We start from the raw sequence: 18,266 nt of genomic DNA, 5'->3' as shown, positions 1-18,266 counted from the left end.
ATTGTTTTTAATCAAAAAAGGATGCACCCGAAAGCGGCCAGATTGCTCGAAAACACTGTCCTAACAACAAAATATATTTTTTGCGCTTAATAATTAATAATTATCGATGTGAGAAAATATTTTATACTAGATCGACGTATTTAGGGCGTGGTTATCTTTACCTTAGATCATATTAATATGATCTAAGATTTTTACACACTCTATCTAGTATTATATAACCGTGGTATAGATACTTCATTAGAGCAATATTAACCTGTAATAGTTTATATTTTATAAATCAACATTACAATATTAATAATCTATTATAACATACCTTTGTAAACGGCGACAGTTACGAAGAGGTAAAAATACAATTAAATCTGATTTTAACATTACATCTAATTATAAACATCATAATATTATGGATTTAAAAATACAAGAATTGCGGAGTACCTATGTATATTATTATGTTCTGAGAAAGTGGTGAAGGGGGCGATTATGACCGTATGAGATGATGGTGGTGACATGGGAATAATGAAAATTAAAGCGCACGACTTCTGGATATAAAACAACAAAAAAAAAACTAATAAATGATAACAATGTTATTCTACCCACATAATTTTATATGCATACGATGATAATATATTATTTAGGCATTAACATAATTATAATTTTATTTCATTTTTATACCACTGTCGGTAATATTTAGTTTTTCTATTGTGCCGAATTACAATTTTATTTTATTTCTGCGAGTTTCGACTTTTGCTCATCGTGTAAATGTGTAATTCGCGTAATTGTTTAGTCTATTTTGAAATACATCCCAACATTGCGTGTTTTTTAATCGTATTTTTATTTGCCTTTTTCCTCCACCATATAATATAGTCATTGATCATAACAGTGTTGTACACTTGCGTAATGATAATATTCTATTTTCGGCACCTAAGTGAACACTTGTCACTAGTTTTAGATTCTGAGCGGAGCGTTGAATGTATATTGATTTTACAATAATGTATGTTTTATTTTTTTATATTTTGTCCGTGTACACGATAAGTAGTCGAAATAATGCTTCGATTTTCAACTTCAGTAAGATACTGAATGTTCGATGGGAAAGTTAATATAGTTAGTGCATTAAAAAGTAATTTCCTAGTAGTTTTAAAGAAAACCGTGAGTTTTTACGCAAAATTGTTTTTTGACAAAATCGATTTTGGTTTTTGGTATAACTCTATGTAAGGTTCCTGATATATATTGTTACTAAAGCAGTTGAAAAATATTAAAAATACATATAGGCACAATATATCTTTTTACAAGTATTTTAATTTCGAATTTTGATAAAATATAAAAATTTAAGTAGTCGTTAAAAATGTTAAAATGTTCAACTTTTATAGGTAAAACGTGTGTCATCTTCTTTAGGAATAATATCAATTGTGAGATGCAAAAATGTTGCACAAACATAGAAGTCAGGCTGACACGTTTCTTTCTTTGGAAGAATAGTGCGAAAAGAACAATTTTTATAAAAATGGATGGACAGGAAAAAATATTCTGAGCTTTGAGAAAAAATCATTCAACGCCTTTTTTGAGAAACAGGTAAGAGTTAATTATTAAATAATGAAATATGATCACTTATTAATATATATTATGTTATGTATAGGGTTAGTTGGATAAGTATGTTAGGGCCACAATTAAAGCTAGTATCTATAGCCGTGGTTAGGGCGAATTTAATGCCCTTACATTTTTATTCCAAATAAAAGCTAATACTTAAGTCAATTCTAAAAAAACAAATATATATTATTCAAGAAAAAAAATTTAAAAAACAATACATATTTTTATACAAGCTAGGAATAGAAAAGGTTAATAAATCAATCAAATTACTATAAATCATAATCGCTTAAGACATTTTAAAATTACTTATTTAGTTATTTTTAAATTAAATCATATGACCTCATTATTACACATACCTATAAAGGACTAAATAATATATATTTAAATTTTTCTAACATAATAAAATATGCGAATTATGTAAAGATAAAAACTACAAAACCACTGAAGGAGTTCTTTAATTTTTATATTAAAACATATTATCGTTTAATTTACATGTTAAGAAAAAATATTTAAATTTTTAAAATAAACTGAGGTTAAAAATAAATTAAGTAAATCGAATAGATTATTTATGAATAACTTCTTATTATTAATCCCCTCAAGTTTTTATTTAATACTAATATAATATTTTCTCAACTTACTAAATGAAAGGATCTTATGTAGATTATATTAATTTTTTAAGAGTTTCAAATAATTTTTCGTATAATATGTTTTTGAAATTCGAATTCTGCAAATGTGCGTTGATTTCTGCGCCGTAAGGCACTCGCCTCTTATTAGTCTTATTTTAATAAAATAATATTTTTGAGCGATTTAAAATAAAGGGATGTCTGAAGAACGGATCATATTTCGCCTCTGAATTATATACCTACCTTGTAATTTTATTTTAAAACATGCGCCCTGTGTAACTTTTTTTAATCAACCAAAAACGTATTTTCGTATTCGTGTTAACGACATAAAATGTTAATATGGTCCTAATATCGTAGTCGTGTCGTACGAAGGTATAATATTATGATAGTTATATTATACACATTGAGGATATTACACTTACATTAAATTATTACCATGTATTGTAATATAATGGTCACTGCGTATATTATATTATTATATCATTATTAATAATATGTATCTTCATGTGTAGGTACCATATTATACATACACGCACGGCACGTATCGAGTGTAAAAAATAATTTACGAAAATGTTGAATAGATACATAATACCAGGTATAATATATTTAAAGGCAAATTCCATGACGCATGCAGCTGGAACGTGTGAAATCCCTATAGTCTTGTAGAATTAATTAATTTTCAGTATTCGTGTCTGGCTCGGTCAATTTTAAAAATTAGGTAGGCATCTACCGAAAAACGAACTATATATTATAATAACCGGCACTCGGCGGTATTAATAAAAATAATGATAAAAAACATACATAATGGTTAGACTTTTACAGACATCGACTGAGGTGCGTATCTAAATACCTTTATTATAATATATTAAATGTTTGTAATTTACATAGTCTATAATTGGTATTTTGCATTGAGAAATAATTCGACCAAGATGGGCATGGAAAACTGCAAGCCGAGGATTGGATTTGGCACTTGGTATATTTTTTAAAGTAGTATAAATAATTATTCTCTAAACATTTTTAATATATTTTCATAATCTTTGAGATTTTCGTCAAAATCAATTCAGTAGTTTTTGAGTATATAAGCTACGGACATACATTTAGTTTTAAGATAAAGTTACTTTGATCGAGGACACATAAACGCGAAAATTTGATGCATGCTTTCACCTCATCTGCCCGAGTAACTAATGGCAACCATTTATGTGCATAAAAAAATACTAATTTCTTCTAATGCTATTATAATCTGCAACTAATGGCAACCATAAATGAAAAAAAAATCTATTTCCACCGTAAATCTTAAAAACCTTGTTTGAGGACGTCTTTTAAATGTGAATATTAAATCATCATAAAAGAACTTTACGACTGACGAAATTTCATACTCATATTGCTCCGGCGGTTCCGACTAGGCGATGATGAATTAGTCAGGTTAAGTTCTTTTGACTTTTATATAATATATAGAATATAGATAATAAATGTTGGAACATAATTTAGGCTCATATTAAATATATTTTATTCACAACTCATATATGATGTCAAAGTCTTATAATAATAATATTCTCACTTATCTATCCAGTAAATCCACGAGTAAACAATGTTACAACATAATATATCATGTTGGTTTATAAATTATATATTAGTTTTTATTGACTAGCTTTATTTTTATTAATTATAAAACAAATTGTACATTAATATTGTATATTAGGTAAATGTCTTATTTACTCATTGGCCATTAATCATTTATAAAAGTATTAATAACATATTCAATAAATATAGACAACATAATAAATAATATAAGACATTGTATACTTATTAAAATTCATGAATTTTAAATTATTGATATAAGAGTTACATGATTGAAATTAATAGTCATAGTTATAACTACTTACTTTACTATACCTACTAATATAAATATTCTTTGAAAAATGTTTTTTAACAACTAGAAAAAGTGCGTTCTGCCTGGATGAGAATCTAACTTATCAACGTTTCTGCGGTAATAAAGTGTTAAATCACACGTTAAATATATGCTAAATATATTGTTAAATGTATTTATAGGAATAATCGAATATAGTTTGTTTTATTATTATAGTTCGTCGAAAACATGCTGCAAAACTAACTTGTGATGTCTTTTAGAAAAATATTTTGAGTACATTCCCGAGATTAATCATTACTGCCTTATGATAAGTGAGTATTATACAGTGCATCTATTATAATATTACGATCTTTGTAAATAAGTGTCTTAATCTGTTAAAAAACTCATTTTATATAGAATCTGATATTGCTCTTATTTATAGTTGCAAATTTTGGAATTTCCAGTGAATAGATTGGTTAATCTATTTTTAATTTACAAGTGGATCGAGTCAAGTATATCAATGACTGTAGGGGTGCTTTTTTTCAAAGTTGTATGTAAATACTTTTGGTATAATGAAGAAGCAAAACATTTTTAACCCAGCACATAGCTGAGTTAGATTGAAAATCAAACGCAGACCTACACTATGTGTCTTGACGTAGGTATATAATTTTTTGAATATCTCGTAAAAAACCTTTAGCAGCGTCTTTTTTAAAAATGTCTCAATCTACAGCAAATTTAGTTTAAAACTTGTATAGTTCACTAAAATGAAAATGGAATGCCGATTGGACTAAATGTCGTCACGCTGACGTGGAAAAAACGTTTGAAGGTTTCGATAAACTTTAACATTCCCGCGAGTGATTCGTTTCAGAAAATAACACTTTAATCTAGATGTTTTGTAGTACGCAAACTGGGTACTCTTACTTCCTTGAAAGTATTGGTATTCTAATAATCATATTATCCACTGACTCACTTATCCAGTTATCTCTGTCCACATTATATCTCCGTTTTCTAATTTCCATAATGTCTCAATAGTTTGAGCAGGTACACCAGTTTGAGCAGTACCATGTGGTTACTGTATTCAAATTTCAAATAAATAAAGTTATCATACTTTGATTCACCGTTTGTTCATGACAAAAACCAAGATGTGTTAAATTTAAATTCTGGCGATCAAAATAAATAAATGTTGGTGCCCTTGAAAAAAATGTTAAATCGGAATAAATATTTTTTAACAATAAAAATCGCCAACTACAGATAAAAAATTATATTATTGTTATTAGTTTTTAAAATATTTCAGTAAAAATGGTAATCAAGTATTTAGAAAAAAATGTTTTTTTTTTTTTTTTACAATTTTACTGTATCTAAATTTACGTTAGTTAATTATTTAAAATTACTCATATTAGAAACATTTTTGTTTGTACATAGTGGTGCTCTAACTGTTCCAACTTATCTATTCCTTCTCGATTATTTATACTTCTAATATTACCTATGTATACACTAAGACAAAAAAATGCACCTAGGTACAGGGTTTTATTATTCCTATTTGTTATTAGTTGTTATTTATATTTTATGCCCAAACCATCTAATAAAACCAATAAATTAAAAATTCAATATATTTAACAATTTTTTTAAAAATATTTTCCTATCTTTTTAGGGTTCAACAATGATTGTTCTTAAATATATACCTAATGAAGTGATGATAATTTTATGATACGGGTGTTTGACCGATTGACGAACGGGATAGTCGAATTGTCGGTAGGTAATGGTCGAACTGCATTCGGGTAAAAAACAGGTTGTGGTCAAACTGCACTCATTCAAAAAAAGTTAAAAAGAATTCAAATTTAAGGTCAGTATGGACGTTCATGTGTACGTGCATAAATGCATAATAATGTCGTGTAACATTACCGTGTTGTTAGACATAGCTTTAAAAAAAAGAATTACTAAAAAAAATTATAAAAATGAAAAAAAAAATAATAATATTTGACGATTTAAAAAAAAAAAATAAACAATTATAAATATATTAGTACTACGAAAAATTTTCAAAATTAGTTTAAAAAAAAAGTTATAGTAATGACAATAATAATATTTGATGATTTAATATATGTACTTAATATATTATAATAGTATATTAACATAATGGACAATGGTATGTATAAAACAATAATTTTTAACCACGCCAATGATTAATATCATTGTTAGTCCTAAGCCTGTAAGTGGAAAGGCAAATTAGTGTTTTATAAACGTTTAACCCCTTATATTTTTGTTGAAATACCTTTTTTGAACCCAAGTGCAGTTCGACTAAAATAAGTGGAATTCATACCCATTGGCGAAAAGGTACAAATCGGAGGGAGTCTGTGTTCCGAGTTATAATTGGTTGGATTCAATTGGATTAACAAAAAAAATAATAAAAACAATATTCACATAAAAGTTTGATTAAATTATAAAACAATCAAACCATCGTTTTATTTTATCTATAGAGTAAGGGCACAAAAGTACAGATTACTGTGAATATATTATATATATATATATAAACTGTGATTTACGTTTTTTTTAACTCTTTAAAAATATCCACATGAATATACTGCACCGATTGAAACATTTAATTTTTTCTTTTGAAAATATGTTATGTGTTTTATAAGCGCTATTCAATGGAAAAAATTCATTTGGTGAACCATTGCGGAACAGATTGGGTATTTTGTGTGTAAATGTTTAAACAAATAAACGGTTATTTTTTTTGTGCAATAGTAAACGCATGTATATATAATAATATGTACATAAATATAAATAAATCAATAACGCGTGTTAGGTATATGTGTATATGACGTTTCGCTGCCAGTTCAAATACACATACAGCGTGATCGATGTTTAACCTCTAGTATACATTCATTTTTAGTCAATTTTTGTGATATTATTACATAAAATAAAAACACTGTCCTATGATATAGATAATATATTATATACAGTTTGAATTATTTACTCAATTTAAGCTTTCTGTCGTACCTAGTTAATTTTTAGATTTTTCAGTTTCTTTCGAATAATTATTTTAATTACCTACAATGTAGGTCCTACATGCTTAATCAACTGGCAACCATTAAACTAGGTACCTAATTATAAAGTCGAAAATATTGCTTAAGAAATGTCGATGGTTAGGTGGATCGCTCTGTATGTAGTATATATACAATGTTGAGCGGATAAATATATACGTGAATTTATTGTGACTGGATTTAAAATAAACCCCACACACACAGTTAAAGAAAATCAAGACAATTATTATGAAAAGAAAAGAAATCAACGAGTCGATTTCTTACGAATTATAATAAAACTGTGGGTAATTAATTATGTAGTTTTGGAGAGATTGTGTTTGTTATCAATATTTTATTTTCACTTTATAATTTAAACTGACGAGAGATACGATTCGCAATTTTATTTTGATTAATATTATATTATGTTGTCCAAAAAGAAAATATATTATAATATAATTATATAGGTATAAATTGTATACCTATAATGATTCAAACCTTGACGTCTGTAACCAATAGTTCTTTTCGAAATAATAACCATTCCGCATGTTAAATATGATAATGATTTATTCGCGAGATAAGTTTTCGAAAAATTACCGCGCTTTCGGTATAACTTTTCAACAAGGCCATTCATTCTTAGAAATGTATTTAATTGTATTGTTCTCGTTCAAGGGAGTGGTGTTTAGTGTGAATTCGTCAATCGATCGCGCAAAGTTCTCTAGTCGAAATTACAATCTTTTGAAATATTAAAATTAAAGCATTTCTATAAAATATGTACATTTGTATTATTATATTGGTTCAGACTTTCAGAGCTAAGTTTATTATTATTATTATTATTATTATTATTATTATTATACGCGTTGCTATTGTTCTTCCCGTCGGCGGGGCACACACCGTACTCCGTGGGCTTCGTCTTATTTGAGTGAAATGGTGTAATAAAATTCAAACAATTAGAATTCCACTTTCAAAAAAAACAAAAACCACAATAAGCACAAAACGAACAAAGTGAAACGTATACCGTCCTGTAAGTATACAGCCTGATTCACAACCTATAGCCCTGTCATTGCCATAGTTTGAACATAATATGCATCAATGACAAATTAAATTGAAAGGCCATTGATGCATAATATATGCGTTCGCTCTTATATATTAAAATCTGATACCTAACCAAAATGAAAACAGCTACTTAATTTTATTCATAGTATTTTCAAGACAAATCAATCTACGCAAAAAAAACATGGTATGAAAATGTTAGAAGTTACGGTTACCTGCATTTTAATGTTTTATTTTATCCAGGTACAACAAAATGTTGTTATCAGAGTTATAGTTTTAGCAATAAATTAATAATACATGTGTTATTTATTAAATTCATTAAATTTGGGTAAATGTTAACGTTAAGAAACCTTGGCCGAACAATTTATTAAAAAATGCTTAGAAACAATTAGCAAATTAAATAATACATTTTTTTAATAGCTTAAAAAATCAAAGTATTTGTACGACTATATGTTTGAATAGTATAAAAAGTGGTTGAAATACGTTCTTTGGATAACCCAGTATATTGTTTTAGATCAAAATCATTGTAATTTGAATTTTATCGACACAAAACTTAAACAAAGGCCAAATTATAGTGTAATTATGCTATTTTAGGATACTTTGAGTCGATAGTTGTATAATAAATCACACAAACACCAGTGATCGCGTCATAGAAATCGATAGGTATATCGTTCAGCTCTACAATGCAAAACGTTCGCAGTCCTACGCACGCGTTGTCGTGTTGTCAATTATTTTTAAATAATTGATATACATATTTTTTATGTACACCTATTTAATATTTATACATACATACAGTTATAGCTACTGCAAAGTTGTATATACATATAGGTACTCACGCTCCAGCGTGTCAATCATTGTCGACATTTAAAACGCCCATTATTCGTAATTAAAACGAGGACGGCAAAAATCGTAGAGTATAATTTATAATGCAGCATAAATATATCAATCGAAGTTATTTACATGGAAAAAAGAGTTTCAATTTATTATATTCGCTGGGTAACCAAAATAATATATATTTCACATATTTTATACGTTTTGTCGTTGTTCGTACGTCGTTCAGTAATATTCTCTGGTATTGCGTGCACCTATATATACGTGTTAGGGTGTCGACACGTCATATCATATTATTATCACTATTATTATTATATTATATATTGATGACATAAGTCGTTCGCATACGGCCGTCGCCGGTGTGAAATGATGACTTTTATACGGAAAATGCAGCTGGCATTCGATGCGGAAATATAAACCCGTGGTGTTTCCAGTTCAATTCCTGTATAGTCGTACATACACCGGAAACAATCGATACTAGCTGCAGTATGTATAATATCTCCTCGGGCTTTAAATCTGTATGAAAATGTGACGTACCTAGTTTGTGGTGTTATTTACGCGTATACTTTTATATATTGTTGAGTAGTTTTTACGGCATTTTCTAATATACCTAACGCTTATTTGTTACAGAATCCGAATCGATATTTTTCTCCAATTTATTTCTCCTATATAATACACGTACGAAACTAACTCACTGGCGTAGGTACCTAGAAAAAAAAACCTTACTTCACAAGAGCTATAGGAAAAGTGGGATTCTAAAACTGTATAAATTACCTGACAATATAATATAATATTATGTATATATTCGAGTGTCATCCCTTTCACACACGCCTAACTGCAGGATGCAGATGGGTTTAATGGGTTCGATGAGGTATTGAACGTTTATACCACGCCACGTATATATAGGTAAACACTGCGCATACATTATTATGACGGGTGTGCAATGCACACAGGCAGGGTATAAAAATAGGGCGATGTCTTGAAGTAGATATGTTATTCGAATTTCCTGAGCTGAAAATAATTAGCCATTAGGTGTATGATTACGATTATGCGTAAGATGATATTTAATTTAAGAGGATGTCAGCGCACTATTTGTTTTCTCTCTCTGGCCCATGCGCCACATAGACAAAACCCATTTGCGCAGAATCATTTTTTCTATGTTTTTAAGAAACCTTAGAGTAAAATTACCCATTACAAAAAAGATAGAGAATGATATTTTTGAATGAATAACATATTGATTTGTCTAAATATTGTCTGAAACTATTTAAACATAATTTGAATTTACAACATTTTTTTGTTTATTTTCAAATTCGAATACAAAGTCAAATAACAATAAAATATAAAACCAATATGTCATTCTCTCAAAAATATTATCTCCATCGTTTTTTTAATGGGTGATTTCACTCTAGGATTACTTCAAAACATGGAAAAAATGATTCTGTGTTAATACGTTTCATCTATGTTGCGCGTGGGCCAGAGAGAGAAAACAAATAGTGCGCTAACATCCTCTTCCCTTAATTTGTGACTTGTGTTCAATAATTGAGCGGCTAAAATATAAAGACTTTGTTACAAACTGATTGCACCATTTAAGAATTACTGCGGAAAAATCAAACGACAGTAATTTTAGAGTAACGATGATTTGGTCTCATGGTAGAAACTTGACAATAGTCACACACTTACACTTGCATCTGAAGTCTATGGAGTACCTAAATCATTTTATTATTTTGTATTTTAGGTTAGGGTTAGAAGCTTTAGGTTTAGGCAAACTAAATAATCTAAGTCTTAAATCAAATGTTAAAAAAAATATAGTAACATTAACTCACTCGGATTGAAGATACCGATATTGTTATTAGTTATTACTATGAGTGACTGCAGCTCGCTAAATAATTCTACCCTTAATTATAGCCCAGTGGTGGCGCCAGGAGGGCCTGGGCGGGCCACGGCCCTCTCTAAACTTGTCTTGGCCACCCCTTGGCCCCCCTTGACCGCCTAACCACAAGAGAAAAAAAAATTCTTTAAAAGAACAGATTATAAAATTGAAATTCTATACTTCTTTAAGTCCTAAGACAATAAGGCAACATTTTTTTTTTGACCGAATAAAATATGAATAATTTTTTGAATTATGAATAATTATTATCATGATCCTAACAATTCACAAAATTATGTTATTAAATCGAAATATCGAATAATTGTGGTTATAAATTATTATTATTATAAGACCGTACGATGCCCGTCTGCACGGCTATATATATCCGCGAGCCGTGCCTATCTGTGACATAACACATAATGTCAACGATTTAATACTTTATTGATAATGAGTATTATTATTTTTGTCGACGTTTTACGTTTACATTTTACAGTGCATAATATTGTTTAATCGGTTTAATGTTATCTATACCATGTCGAATATGAAAAACGGGAAAAACCCAATAATAATACAATTTAAAAGGCAAGTAGTTAAACAACAAAGATCATCATTATACTTACGTACTCGTAAAGGATATCATCTTAAACCTTTTATAATTTTTAACTTAATAATGTCCAAACGAAAAATAAATGACTTTTTTGCATCAGTAATAAATAAAAAACAAGCTAGTGATTCTGATTCAATTTTGTCACAAAAAAGCAAGTAAGAGATTTTAATTTCAATACTATTTCAGAATAATTAGAGTGTATAATTTATTTGTTTTATATTATTTTTTTTAATTTAGTGACTTTGATGAACTCGTTAGTGAAGTTAATTTTATAGTTTTTAATTTATCATAATTTATTTATATTTCTGTTTAATCAAAATTATAATTATTAGGTATATAGTGTTAAAATGTGTGAATTTATTTTATATTCATAATTTCTAACAATTAGTAGATACTAGATATCAATTATATGCATACCATTTAATATAATTATGCTTTTGACTATTTACTATGTTTGCTTGTAACTAGATTTTGTAATATTTAGTAAGTTGCTAAGGCAAATAAAAATTGTGTAATTTTTTTATTTAAATATAATGTTTTAACTCAAAAACAAATGTAATTTGTGTATTACCTATATTATAATAAAGTACTCATTGTTTATGTAAGTTTGTTGAAAATGATATCTAATGTTTAAGTGTGTAAATATTAAATAATATACCTATACCTATATGATATTTATTATCAATTAAAATGAAAACCAATAATTATGTGAAAACTTAGTCTAATATGCAACACAGTCTTTACAATAGATAGTGTGTAAGGCCCCTACCCTATACTGGGCCTATGAATGGGAAAAAGACCACGGATTGGGACTTTTTTGGCCCTACCAAATTTTCAAAGGCCACCAATGGGCCCCCCCCAAGATAAAATTCCTGGCGCCGCCACTGTTATAGCCTCTATAGGTCGCTCAGCATTTGCCATTACCATTTTCAACTTTACAATCACAATTTTTTTTTATAAATCTCTTATTTTTTTTTCGTAATATTATTAACCGCATATTTAATTTTTTAAGGTATTATTATTTTGATGGTACCTACCTTTCAATCTATTAAAAAAATTGTAAATTTAATTTATTTTTGAATTTAATAATGTATTCTTATTCCGTTTTAGGATTTTCAGAAAATTATTTTCATTTCATTTTCAACGATAAAATATATTATAATATCATCTTGATATAATGTATGTGTACAATGTACTGTTTACGAATTGTGTTCCGATACTAAAAGGGAAAATCCATTACAAATCTATGGACCAGATATCGATAAAAATTTAACAAATAACCTAACAACGTGTTATGAAAGATATTTCAAATACATACCAACAGTTAGAGTTAATTTTTATTTAAACATTAAGTGGTTCTGATAATAATTTAATATAATGTTTAAGCGAAACGTGTTTTTTCAAACAATGTTATTCTTGGTTTATTGTGTGTTACAGGTATACAAGAACTGAAAAAAAAACCATTTGGACACGTGTTTTTTGGACAGACGATGACCGAAACCCGTGACGATAATATAGTATACGATAGGTATATTGTATTGTGCACCTAGATTTTATATTGTATTTACAAATTATAATTGAACAGAGTCAAAAACCTAACCGCTTTCTCATCGATCCTTTCTCGTAACAGTTTGAAGCCTCAAACAGGTTGCCGATGGACAAACACCCATTCACGATGTCTGAGGCTTGGTGGCCCATCACTTTAACTATGGTAACTCGCTTTACTGGCGTTACAACATTTGGACGAGATCATTAATGCCCATCCACAGCAAATCCCACACGTCAGGATTTTAAAATGCTCTCTATCACCATTTTGGAGAAAAAATAAATTGATATTTATATTTGTAACCTCAGTTTTTGTCTAAGGATTTTATTTTTCTTTAACACGTACAAACATCAAGTCGTCCAAATTTTTAGAAAAATATTTGTTTCTGATTGTGTGATTTATAAAATTAAAAGCGGGTAAGTGGGTAACGTCATGCTGTACAATTTTAGGTGTCTAAAGAGTCACTAAAATGGATGTGTTAAATTCGAATACAATGATATAAAATCATATTAATTTTACTATAATAAATTAGCACTACAGTAGGTTAAATTAATTTTTGTTAAAAAGATTGAATTTTATAATGTCATAATATACTCTATAAGTGTCAAGTAGGTAAAGTGTCAAGTAGGTACCCACGAAAAATATTTTTAAATTACAATAAAATAATTAAAATCGTTATTCTTGGTTGTAATTACATATTAATATGTAATTATGTCGTCCAAATTTGAACTATAAAAAAAACTGTGTTTATATATTTCTTAGATTACGTGGAATCTTATTTCAAATTGTCAATCCTTAAACTATACATTTTATAAACTTTTAACGACAAAATAATTTGTAAATTTTCAATTTGATAAACTTTATCGAAATTTGAACTCTAAATGCTTATAAAAATTGTGCACATGTATTTTTAATATTTTTCAACTGCTATTGTCACAATATTATATTAGGAGCCTTGTATTAAATTTTCAAGCTTTTTGACCCAAACAATAATCTTTTATTGACATTCATAAAAAAACTAAAAAAATTGAAAGTTGAAAATGTCCGTTAACAGCTTAAAATGAGTCAAAATACTTTGATCATTTTATCAAGGATAGAAAATGATAACTAAACATAATATGGTGTACATTTTTAAAAAGAAAAGTTTTTATAAATTTTTAATTCAAAATAATATTTCAAATTTTCAAGGTTTTTTCGAATTTTGTCAAAATTTTAAATTCTGGCGCTCATAAAAAATGTTTGTGGATTTACGTACTACTTATAAAAAGCTCAACTCAGTTAAATATAATATATGTATAATATATATTATTAATTGTATGATGTATGGAAAAATATTTAGTGAAAATGTCATATATCTACATTCTACGGTACTTAATTTTTTTATGAGTTACACCTAAAACTAAAATCACTATTTTGTCAAAAACCGATTTTGCATAAGAATTCCCGTTTTTCTTTAATTTTTTTTCCGTCGCTTTTGAAAATTACAGTGAATTTTAAATTTTGATCTCCCAAATGCACCAACTAGATTTACTTTCCCTTCGCATAAGATACTGAAGTTGAAAATTGAAAAATTATTTCGACTACTAATCGTATATTACACAGATACAAAAAAAAACACAAAATTGTAAAATCAATACATTTATCTCTCCGCTCAGAATATAAAATACAAGGTCTTCCAAATTTTGTAGGGCAAAACTTTGAAGGTCACGTAAAAACTAGCAATGTTATTTCATAATTGTTGACATACCTAGGGAATTTGGAAGACCCTGCATTGACTGTGTAAGAGTTAAGATCGGCTGTATAAAACTTATTGTTGTACGATATAAAATTATCCGTTACTAATACTATTTTATATTTTTAACACTTCAAGTTAAAAATGGTTCATAATCCCTACAAACATTGACAAACTATTAATGAAGGCACGTAACTATACCTAGGTATATAGTAGTTTAATCGATTCCTTAACTATAACGAGAGTGTTTCAACATTTGTTCCCGCTTATAACTTACTTCTAATTAATATTTTTAATTATGATTTTTATACTTTAAAAAATGAATGATTTATTTTGATACCCCTTTATTACTTGAATTGTTAAAATTATTTGTATACTTATGTAAAAAAAGAAATTAACAAACTTACCAAACAAATTAGTCTCTTGGGTGATCTTCCTTTACAATAAATTAATATAAGTAATATACTAATATAGTAAACTAAGTTTTAAATATCTTGTCTTTGACATAATAATATTAATTTAAACACTGCTAGTGTTAGATATTTTCATGTATGGAACTGGTGTTTTTTTTAGTTTTCCAACTCTCAGTCCCGGTTATGGCTTTTTACACCATCACATGCATCATGGAAAAAAATGTCATTATGAATTTAGTTATTTCTTTGTTTTTATCATCATTTTAACAATATTATCTTACTATAACTAACATTTTATTTAAAAAAAGAGCACTGTCAAAATTCAATACGTTTCCGAAATTGTACGATACTAAACTCGATACTAAAACAGTTTAATCTGAATACAAAGTTATTCTTTCAAATCGTTTGATCAGCCTCTTATAATTGTATAGTAATATTTTTCGCTTTTATATTATTAATACTCGTGAGATTGCGTAGTACACTACAGACAAGTACACGGGCAAATTGGCGTGCTCGGTGCTCACCGCTGAAGGGCGCGGCGGATGATGTGCTTTTTGTCACCTGTTCAAGTATTGTTTTATAGATTTATTTTGTATACGTTCGACTTTAGTACTTAATGATTTTATGACTGAAAAATTAATTGATATTTACTTCGCCCCGATATACTCTGACAAACGTTTGATTCGCTATAGTATACTGACAATCGAAGCCGTCGTGGATTGTTTTTTATGTTAAACAGCGGATCACTGCTTTTTTTATAACCCGAATCCGAGTACCATGTTTAAGAAACTGTTGGTAAATAGACAATTACGAAAAACTTTATAATAATTATGATTAACGTTTATTGCATGATAAACAAAAGCAAATTTTCAATTGTTTTTTAGTTTGATAAATTATCAAGTTATATAATATTAAGTAATAATAATTTCAAAATTTTCAAAAGTATTTTGTTTTGCCCTGCCATCTATGAGCTTTCCACGAAACTTTTTTTTTTTTTATGCAATCAGCCGTTTTAATAGGTACCTACGTTATATTTCACATTATAAACATGGTGTAAAATGAATAAAATAATTATTATTTTGACCTTAACGGACTTCAACGGGCACCATGTTAAATGATTTTGCCAAGTATTTCTTATCTAATTATCTCGGTCGTCGCTTCGCGTAACTATATTATATAGGTATACAGGTATATAATAATTTCATATTTTTTATTATTATAGTCTATACCTACCTTTTTGGCCAAAACAAATATTTGTGTTTGATGAAAATAATTAAAATATCATATGTAATCACGAAAAATCTAGTGTAAATTAGTTTCGATATTTGTTTATGAGAAACAATACGTAATTTTACTTCGTGTTTTTGTAAATTTCTGTGCAAGGGAATTGCTTACGCGTTGGGCGTAATTTTGTTTATTTTTTATATATAGGTAATATTAATAATTATAACAAACTCTGTATGAGCCATAGATACAATGTTTACTTAAAGAAACATAATAACCACAATATCATAGAATTACCTATGTACTTGGTACATTATAGTAACAGTGGCGCAACCAGGATTTATTCAAGGGGGGGGGGTCCAAAAAAATTAATATAACTACTGTTTTTATGTTTTTTTTCCTGAGTATACCTACATACATTTTATTTCTTAATAAACACAATTTGCCCGGTTTTAAGGCCAATAAAAAAAAAAAACACAACTATATTATTTACATTTTAGATTCTGACCATGAATGTATTGATTTTACAATGATGTGTGAGTTTTTTTTTTTAAATTAAAATTTTTTTTTTGTCTGCCATCATGGTTTGGGGCAGCAAAACTGCTTTGATTTTCTTTAAGAGTATCTTGTTCGATGGGAAAGTGAATCTAGTTGGTGAATTCGGGAGGAAAATTTTAAAATATTCAATAGTTTTCAAAAAATTAAGAAAAAACGGGAATTTTTACGCTATATTGGTTTTCGACAAAATCGATTTTGGTTTTTAGTGTAGGTAACTCTAAGACAAATCATAAATGACCGTTCAAACAGGACATTTTTACATGTTGCTTATATTAGCATTTTCAAGGGCATTTTCTACACACGAATAAAATTATATAGGTAATCAATAAATTATTACATACACAATATGTCTACATATCATTAATAATTTCAAACTCATGTCTCATGGTATATGGTATATTCTATACCTATAGCTATGAACTATTGTAATGATATACGACTAGTCGACTAAGGAAATAGGTATACTATGTTTAAATTAAATTTTATGTTCTTTATAATCGTGCAAGCAAATAACCACACGAGCTTATCATATGATTAGGCCTACGAACGTTTAGTAAAATGGCTCTCCTGAACAATTTTACAAAGTGTATTTACTGTGTTACGTTTTTGGACAGCTAAAATATTGAATGACTAATATGGGGTACTCATACCTAAATCAAAACTATATAATATATAATATTATATATGTGTAGCAGTACATAGGTACTTACATTCATATAACCGTCGATGAACAGTTCTGTACCTATATTACACATACAGACATACAGTTGACCAGAACTTAAATTTATTATTAAGAACAAAGGACAAAACAATATGTGTACCTACAATAATATAATGTAATATACATTGAAAAAAAAAAAAACAGTACCTATATATCTGAAATTGAACCCAATTTCGTGAACGCTAATTTTGAAGTGTACAAGCTGCGTATCCACGGGTTTTAAAGAAATTAATTTTAGGAATAAAGCACAGATGGCGATTGAAAAAACGAAACGAATCGAGACAAAAAAAATGCGATAATAATACAACCGACGGATGGCGTCGATTGCGATTGCAATTCCGAAGGCTATGGACCGATTTCGCGTAAAAACCGCACTTCGGCGGCTTTGAAAACAAACGAACCACGCGAATAGAGGAGTGACGGGGGATGAGACAGGATGGAAAAGTTGAAACACCGCGAAAAAAGAGTAATATTTTCCGAAAAAACGTAAAATATATATATTATCAAATTTGAAAACTGATAACGAGAAAAACGAGATAACCGACCGCTAAGTTGGTTGTTGGTCGTTCGTAATTCGTTGCTCGTATATCGTAACCTGTATAGCCGGGTTCACACTACACCGTGTCGTGTAAAATAATCACGGTTACCAC

General features: G+C 28.3%; 1 protein-coding gene and 1 long non-coding RNA gene across 2 annotated transcripts in view; both read left to right on the top strand.

Annotated features, from left to right (window-relative positions):
- The window catches only part of LOC100160735 (cilia- and flagella-associated protein 298), an 87,258-nt gene extending 74,020 nt beyond the window's left edge, over positions 1-13,238 (top strand). Inside the window, exon 6 of the mRNA XM_029491161.1 lies at positions 12,860-13,238. Within this exon, the coding sequence (XP_029347021.1) occupies positions 12,860-12,874 (15 nt within the window). The 3' untranslated portion in view covers positions 12,875-13,238. The remainder of the gene's footprint in view (positions 1-12,859) is intronic.
- On the top strand, positions 2,730-5,254 carry LOC115034392. Its single transcript, XR_003839755.1, has 3 exons — positions 2,730-3,174; positions 4,139-4,188; positions 4,285-5,254. It is a non-coding gene; the product is annotated as an uncharacterized LOC115034392 (long non-coding RNA).
- Positions 13,239-18,266: the final 5,028 nt, after the last annotated feature.

This window comes from Acyrthosiphon pisum, chromosome A3 (genome assembly GCF_005508785.2).
Source record: "Acyrthosiphon pisum isolate AL4f chromosome A3, pea_aphid_22Mar2018_4r6ur, whole genome shotgun sequence".
In the NCBI taxonomy this organism is placed as follows: domain Eukaryota; kingdom Metazoa; phylum Arthropoda; class Insecta; order Hemiptera; family Aphididae; genus Acyrthosiphon; species Acyrthosiphon pisum.
This window is presented reverse-complemented; position numbering and strand designations above follow the sequence as displayed.